Source organism: Haliotis rufescens, unplaced genomic scaffold (assembly GCF_023055435.1).
Source record: "Haliotis rufescens isolate VD_foot unplaced genomic scaffold, xgHalRufe1.0.p SCAF_6, whole genome shotgun sequence".
In the NCBI taxonomy this organism is placed as follows: domain Eukaryota; kingdom Metazoa; phylum Mollusca; class Gastropoda; order Lepetellida; family Haliotidae; genus Haliotis; species Haliotis rufescens.
The window spans coordinates 20,284,640-20,292,922 of NW_025964334.1; the positions used below are offsets into that span (position 1 = coordinate 20,284,640).

General features: G+C 40.9%; 1 protein-coding gene across 6 annotated transcripts in view; it reads left to right on the forward strand.

The window, feature by feature from the left end:
• Positions 1-7,942, forward strand: part of LOC124113676 (secreted frizzled-related protein 1-like) — a 68,293-nt gene extending 60,351 nt beyond the window's left edge. For all 6 annotated transcript variants that reach the window (XM_046474141.2, XM_046474142.2, XM_046474144.2 and 3 more), the window contains 2 exons: positions 2,828-2,905; positions 6,030-7,942. In XM_046474141.2, coding sequence (XP_046330097.1) covers positions 2,828-2,905; positions 6,030-6,598 — 647 coding nt within the window. In that variant the 3' untranslated portion in view covers positions 6,599-7,942. The remainder of the gene's footprint in view (positions 1-2,827; positions 2,906-6,029) is intronic.
• The last annotated feature ends 341 nt before the right edge of the window (positions 7,943-8,283 follow it).

An 8,283-nucleotide genomic window follows, 5' to 3' on the forward strand; every position in this document is an offset into this window, starting at 1 on the left:
GCTTTGCCCCTGTAGAATCACTTAAATGTTTCAAGGGTCAACGGTGCGTGCCAGTGGAAGGAATTCTATCTTTTGTGTCAAAATTTGATATCTTTTACAGCGACCTATTCCTAATGAGAAATAAATCCCCTACCCTCTCTATAACAACCGGGGTGTACACTAGCGAAACACCTCGTTTTAACAAATAGTTATTTTCTATTTAACTTGAATATGGCATGCTCTACTCCTCATTTCTCTCTCTTCGTAACTGTAGAAGTCTTTATACCAGGGCACATTCTGCATGATAGATTAGATCTGTTGTACTCAACTAAAACAAAACATGACTGGGGTAGGTTCAACTTGAGCAAGGAAGACCACAGGTCCTGTCAAGTGTCATGGTAAATTATATACCTAACAAAATACGTCACGGATCATTAATATTTTTGGAGATAATTCTATAAAATTGTTTGCTTATATTCACTCCCAAATATATCCCCCCCCCCCCCAAAAAAAAAAAAAAAAAAAGAAAATTAAAATATTAATGATCCTTAACTTATTTTGTTCAGTATACATATATAAGATGACTAAAATGTAGTTACACAGTGGAGACGATGTGTAACGTTTGTACTAGAACCAACATGTGTCCACCATTGTGTTTGCAAAAAAACATTTGACATTGCATGTGACCGTTTCAGATTAACAGATGGTACAGGTAGCCATTTGTCTTTAAATGAAATCACGAAGGTAACCATTGTCATCTTACAGATAGGATTATATTGTGTGTAGTTCACGATCACATGATGTTCTCGCACAGCGTAAGTTCTAGTTTCATTACATGGTCCGGAACAGTTCTTGTTTTAACGATGTCTCCGCCCATAGTGCTGATTTAAAATATGATTTGAAACCACTTTTAATTTAATGTCGAGAAAGAACTAAATTGGTCATCAAAATTATATTCCTGTGTGGATATAATTATTTCTTTCCTTGACATATTTCATTGTAATTGCACCTTGTAAACCTTGAACATGTCATTAGCAATTCTGGTCCAGAACATTCATAAAACAAGAAACTGTTGGTCTTGGACGTGGTCATTATGGTAAGTACACTTTAAACACTATACCACATCTTCAGCGTGGAATCACATGGCCACAAGGAATCGCGTAGATTGTGTAACTACCCTCAACGATACTCGACTTTACAACGACTGTGGCCCTTCAAAACGACTGTGGCCCTTCAAAACGACTGTGGCCCTTCAAAAGGACTGTTACCCTTCAAAACGACTGTGACCCTTGACAACGCCTATAACCGTTGACAACGACTGTGACCCTTCAAAATGACTGTGACCCTTGACACCGCCTATAACCCTTGACAACTCCTGAAGCCCTTAGACCACCGGACTGACTTAATTTCAGGAATAGGAAACGCCGGCTTATTGGTGATACATTTGCTTCTAATGCGTGCAAGGAGTATACTACCCAAAATAAGTTAAAGAACACCCGATTTTTTCATGAGTATAGTTAATCTGCCATGACATGACATATTAATTATAGTCATATGAAAAAACAGGTGTTCTTTACCTTATTTCGAGTAGTATATTTATTTGAAAAATAAATTGCGAGTAATTCAGTGGTATTTGATTGGCTGAACAAGCAAATATTTCTTGCCACCGAAAACAAATTTGGCCACGCCCACTAACGGACTACTGTTTCTTGATTGGGCCAGGCTTGTGTTGTGTTAATGCGCCAAACGATGTAACTGATTTCGTATTGTTGTGTTTTTGTGTGTTTATGATTAAATGAGTATGTGTAATTATTATTATCAACGTATTTATTTATGAGAATTGACCTCAATACATTTAAGCGTTTCTGGAGGTAGAAATGTAAACACCGGTATGTATACTTAGCATTAATCTGCTACTGTGTTTACGTATATACCTCCATCAACGCAAACACGTAATGAAGTCAATTCTTATTAATACATACGAACATTAATACGGGTTGTGTGGCTCTATCTAGACTCGACCGCCTTCGTGGTCTAGTGGTAGAGCGTCCGCCTGAAGAGCGGAAGGTCCGGGGTTCGATCCCCGGCCGCATCATACCAAAAGACGTTAAAAGATGGTATTTATTGTTACCCTGTCTGGCGCTCGGCATTAAAGGGCTAAAACAAGGACTGGTCGGCTCGGAGTCAGTATACTGTGTCTGAGTGGGGTATCCATGTTAAACCGCGGCATGATATCTCAGTGTGCTAGCACTATAAATCGGCATCAGTCCGGACTAGTACAAGCAGCCACACACACACATACACGTGCATGCACGTCGCTATATAAGCGCAATAATCTTGGACTCGACGTTAAACCCAATTTCACCTCATCTCACCTATCCAGACTCTATGTTTACAGGCCGCTCCCAAGTGGCTGGAATATTGCTGATTGCGGCGTAAAACAACAGTTATAAATACACACTTCGATTGTTATTGTCCAGGTTCCAGCGACCTTTCTGAAGTGAACGTTACTGTTATAATGTTATTAGCCTATTATGAAAGTTGCATTATTGCTCAACCTTACATGACGTTTTGACTGAGACCTAGTTTGAGAAATGACTTTGAACTCTGGCTGAGGGAATAAAATAATTAAAAAACGAGTATGGAAGACTTTCACAAGTACCATTGCTTTACAGGCTTTGATCAACGGCACAATACCCGACATAGCCGCGAGTTGACTTTCTGACTGGTTTACAGACTCCATCGTCTTTGACAAATGCGCCATGAAGCGAGACTCCTTCACTGTGGTGTTGACAGCAAAGCTATCTGTCATATATGCTGATTAAACCTTTTGTTGTTGGTCTTTCAGCTGATAATAACTGTACGGCCTGCAAACATCCTATGACATTCGAAGCCATCGTCGACAACAACTGTCGGTCCCAATTTGGTAAGGTCGTTTTTCACCTTTTTTTGTCAATAGAATAGGATATGCGTAGTATCAGATTTTCCCCGAGCAATGAAAAGGTAGAATAGTGTGTAAGCACCCAAAGCTTTAGGATTTTAATCTCCTCGTTCACTGTAGCCACTAACGACTTCGGTTTCGGACTCCGAGAACTTACACTCTTGCCCAGTAAATGTGAAGGATTTAACAATGTAACAACGTCTATTGTCCCCTTGCAAACATAAAAAAAATATTTGCACTGGTCTGACTTAGTTAACCGATCGGTTATCTACCTATCTGCTTTAACGCTGGTTTTGTAAAGAGGCAGAAATAGAAAGCGTGCTGACAGCCACCTTAACGATAATACCTTTCTTATGTCTTGGCATCATCATTGATTATCGATATATTTTGGGAAAACAGTAATGTGATTACAGCATCGTTTCACCTCATGTTACGTTAGGTATATAACTAGTTGTAAGAATGGATATTGCAGTTTGAAGTCCAAACGGAATATAACAAGGGTGAAAAAACTGAAAAAGGGAGAGACGTCAGTGAACTGGGTGTTTATTTAGGAGAGGAGAGCATGGCGTCACTCACTGTATATGCCACTGTTGCATCGTGAAGGGAGAGTAATCCTTTTCCCTTCGTGTTTCTGTCATGGCGTTGTAGACGCGGTGTTAGAATTCTGGCCGTGATTTATGCGAGAGTAACAGAAGAAAGACCAACGGAGACTACCTTGATAGCGTTTCCATTCCACCAGTCAACGCCTCAGCCTATAAATTTATCTTAAACTCTCGTTCATTTTCTGTAAGAGGAAATAAGAGCATTTATTTGGCTGAAGTAAGGGTTGACATCCTCCATTTTTTGGGGTCTAGTCACGGATCTCACAACAATCTTGTCTGATTACAAAGCAAGAACGATGATGGAATTACGCCGAAAAAGTTCAACGTCGGTACTTTTTACGCTGCAATGCCGTCGGTTGAATAATAGTTGTAGCAAATGATATCCCCATTCGGCTATTTCTTTACGATGTCGTTAGCCTCTGCGATCAGAAATCGATACTAATGTTCAACCGCTGATTAGTGCACAACCTGCACATTAGTATTGTCAAGGATGTATTATTATCTTGTGTTCGGACATACCGACATAAATACCGTTACAGAAATAACTTGTTGAGACGCTGCTGACATATATTCCTTTCACACTATCATTTCAGATTGTACTGTGTATCTGTGGTGAATCGTGGGGTGTGGGGTGGGGTGGAGTGTATGAGTCTGTGTGTGTGTGTATAGGGGGTGAGGGGGGGGGGGGGGGGGGTCGTAAATGGTTGTTCTAGCCAGCTCTTACCACGGGTGTACTTATCTGTAATAGTTTTTATCTACACATTTGGTCACGTGGAAAAACGGATAATTGTGAATATGTTGATTCACTTAAAATTATTTGAACACAAATCTTTGACATCATACAATTGTTAGCTATCGTCTTCTAACAATGGATCGGAAATCTATATCGAAACTACATGGACCAAACCCGCATAAGGTTGCATAATGAAAGAGTATTCCTATCTGAAGATTAATGTTATGCAGATATCTGGCGAGTGTACAGCGAGAGCTTCCGTTGGGGTGTTGACAACAATGTTGACACACACTTGTTTGCCGTAGATTTCATTCAAACGTCTTTGTTCGCGACGCGTTGCGTAACTCATATCAAAGGGTAGCTTAGGTTTCCAATGATGGGGCTTAACAATGGCAGGGTAGTCTACTACATTCCCCGATCTCCCGACAATATTTAGTGAAACCTGAGCCATAATATTGGTGATGAATGTAAACCAACGTTTCAGGCTGTATGTCAAGTAATGGCGACCTGGCTTAGCTAGGATTCCCAGCCTCGGAACGCTTTTATTCTCCTGGAGCATGAATTACTGTTACTACCGCGCGAGGCTATTATTTAGATCGAGATAATTCCGTATCAGACCTCATTTTATAAAACTCTTGACAACCAACAATGATGCGTCAATAATAAAGAGGGAATGGTTTCGAAAGGGTTAGTTTTTTTGCACCGTCATTAAAGAACGTCTCAAGTTTGTTTCCATCACGATTTGCGAATATAACGGTTTTGTGTTTCGAGACTTTTATATCGTATTACTTTATGCAATACGTGTTGCGTATTTGCCAAATTATGTTTTTAAAGTCTTTTGTAGATTTGTACTTCCCGAGAGTAGGTTACGGTTGGTGACGGCATCTCGATCCTGAGTGAGTTAGTTGGGTTTAACGCCGCTTTTAACAGTATTCCAGTTATATCACGGCGTGTCAGCTTAATGTGGAAGGAAAGCCCGAAGTGATGCAGGTCTCAGACGTTTACCACTTCGGTGAAACCCACGAGCACGGGTATGGTGCTGACAAACCTAGAAACATAATCGAGGCGAACCGGGATTCGAACCCACAATCATAGGTTTCTGGCGTGCCCAAGGGAAATAACTCTGCACAGCGAATCGCGGCGCCTTAGACGACTGGGCCACCCGTGCCCCCCTCGATCCTAAAGAGTGTGCTATACTTAACATGGATCTATATGATGCCCCTTTCGTCATCAGTAATGCATTTAATGTACTATCCTGTAATCCTTTCAAACGACATAATCAACTCCAGATTAAGTGTCATACTTAAAATACAAGAACTCTCTTGGGATAGGTTTCACGGAGCTATCGTAGCGTTACGACGATCGTAAGCCCCGTTAAAATGTATGACTTAACGAAATTCGCAGCACATTGTTAACTTCCTGAAACCCGTCCTATTAGAGTGGGTGAGTTGAGTTTAATGCCGCTTTGAACAGTATTTCAGTTATTTCACGGCGTGTGAGCTTGATGTTGAAGTAAGCCGATGTGATGCTGGTCTTATACGTTTACCACTTTGGTGAAACACACGAGCAGGGGTATGGTGCTGACAAACCTAGAAACATAATCAGGGCGAACCGGGATTCGAACCCATGATCACAGGTTTCTGGCCTGCCCAAAGGAAGCAACTCTATACAGCAAGTTGGGGCGCCATAGACGACCTGGCCACCCGTATCCCCTATTAGAGAAGAAATTATCTATATTAACCCCTGGGTTCACAGTCTAATTTTCCTGTTTCAGTTATACGGACAGGTGTCGCCGAACTCCAGAAGAGGGATAACGACGCCCTCGTTGTCTTGAAGAAGAAGAAAAAGTTTTACAAGAAAGAGGAAGCCATATCGAAGAAGGATAAGAAGAATATGGCCTTCATCATAGAAGGGGGAGCCAACTGCCAGTGTGACCTTCTCAATGACACCAGAAGCAAATTTCTGATAATGGGAAACAAGAGGGATAATACGTTCGTCATGTCCTTCGTTGTCCCATGGGAGAAGAAAAATAAGGATTTCAAGAAGGCTCTGAAGAAGATTAAGAAGGGACACGAGTGTAAGGACCTATTCAACAGCGAGGTCATTGGTGTGACAACTATGCTCCCGACTGATCCCGCCCAGGGGGGTAAACCAAAAACGAAAGGCAGAAAGAAGGGAGGTAAGCGAGGCAAGAAGGGCAGAGGAAAGAAGGGAAGGAAGGGAAAGGGAAAGGGAAGAGGAAAGAAGGATAAGAAAAAGGGGAAAAAATCAAAAGGTAAGAAGCGACGACCAAAGAAGGATCGCAAGAGGAAATCGGGTTCAGTAACCACACCAGCCCCGTAGAAGCCTGATTGAGGACATCTTGGCAGGGACTTTCATTTCAAATACTCCATGAGGTGTACCATATTTACATTCTCGCATCCTGCGAAGGGCATCTGACAATGCATGCTGTGACCAGCGGACGGTGTTGCCAGGACAAATCTTACTGATAAAAGGTTCGTCATCATCTGCTGGCCTCCATAGGTTAGACATATGTACTGGTAGATACAACCAGGCGTCTCGTCTCGTGCTAAACTCATTGGATACAATCCTTGTATTACTTTCAATAGATCTAGACACATTTGTACGCAAGCGCCAAGCGCAATAGTCATGAAGTGTGGGTCTCGGTTTCTCTCAATTTTTCAGCAAATTTCGGATTTGTCAACACTGTCCATCTTCGCCTGTTAAACGCAGCTGTCAAACTGACAGTTTCAGCAACTATTTATAACTCCTATTATCAAAAGGTCAGGAAGACTAATGGATGATATATATAAGGTGCATGTATATCTACATATACGTATTCTAACCCACCAATCAGAGACTCCCACGGTTTTGTGTATATCTGTAGAATATTATGTTCGTGTCAAACATACCGCGTTATAAGACGGGTGCCATTATCAAGCGTGTATTTACCGTATTTCCCCTGTATTTACTCGTATCTCTATGTTTATAAATATTTACGTTCACGACATCGATCAATTAAACCAAAGATGCTTTGTTGTGCTTGTAGTATAGGGAGCTCTTGAATGCCCTGATTCTGGTATTGGCTCTATCTAGTGTCCTTCGTTGCTGAGAACGTATACCAAGTTGTAAATATGTTGCAGTAAACGTCGTTTGCATGCATTTATTGTACAAAGCTATGGTAGTCCTCTTGGTGTGTAGAACAAGGGACGTGTAGTGTGGACCCTGAACGGACATTTCATATGGCGTTCTTCCACCCATGGTGGCCATGTTGTAAAACCAGATGTACATAACAAATATCGATGACAGTGCTAGCCCAGAGAATACTCTGGCAAACTGTAAACCAGTTGTAGTCCAAAGATGCACAATTCTTGGAAATTCATCGGAAGTTTTCCTGATGGACGGTTCGTGTGTGCACATGATATTGTAATGACAAGGTAAAATTGGATTCTGATAGCGAGCCATGTTTGGACATGTTTACATGTGACCCGGAGATTGAGTTTCGGTATGTACCTGTTACGTGTTATGCTACTCTAAATTTGTTGATAGCGCTTTTGTAAAAAAAACATGGACTCTTTGACTGTCTGTCCCTAGCTATTCAATTGTCACATCAAATGATATTTTGGAATCCATTAACCCATGTGAAATAACTGGTCAAAGATTAACATATAAAACTCTCAACCCTAATATTGATTCTTGTACTTTTTTTCACACTGGCGGGTTTTTTATAACTCGCATTCACTCGGATTCACTCGGGTTCTCTCGGCTTTTTGCTACCTATGATATCTCTGACAGCAATGGAGTAATGATATTGCATAAATTCTCTCTGTAAACAAAGCATTAATACTGAACAAAAGAAGTTACGAACATGAATATTTTTTTGATATTCTTGTGAAGTTGTGCGTCCAGTCTTCACTTAAACAAAAAAAACCTATATATTCAAGATCCCTAACTTTTTCTGTTCAGTATAATTCGTATAACATGATAGCTATACGTTATTCTGTGCATAACAGAAATATCTTGAGTTG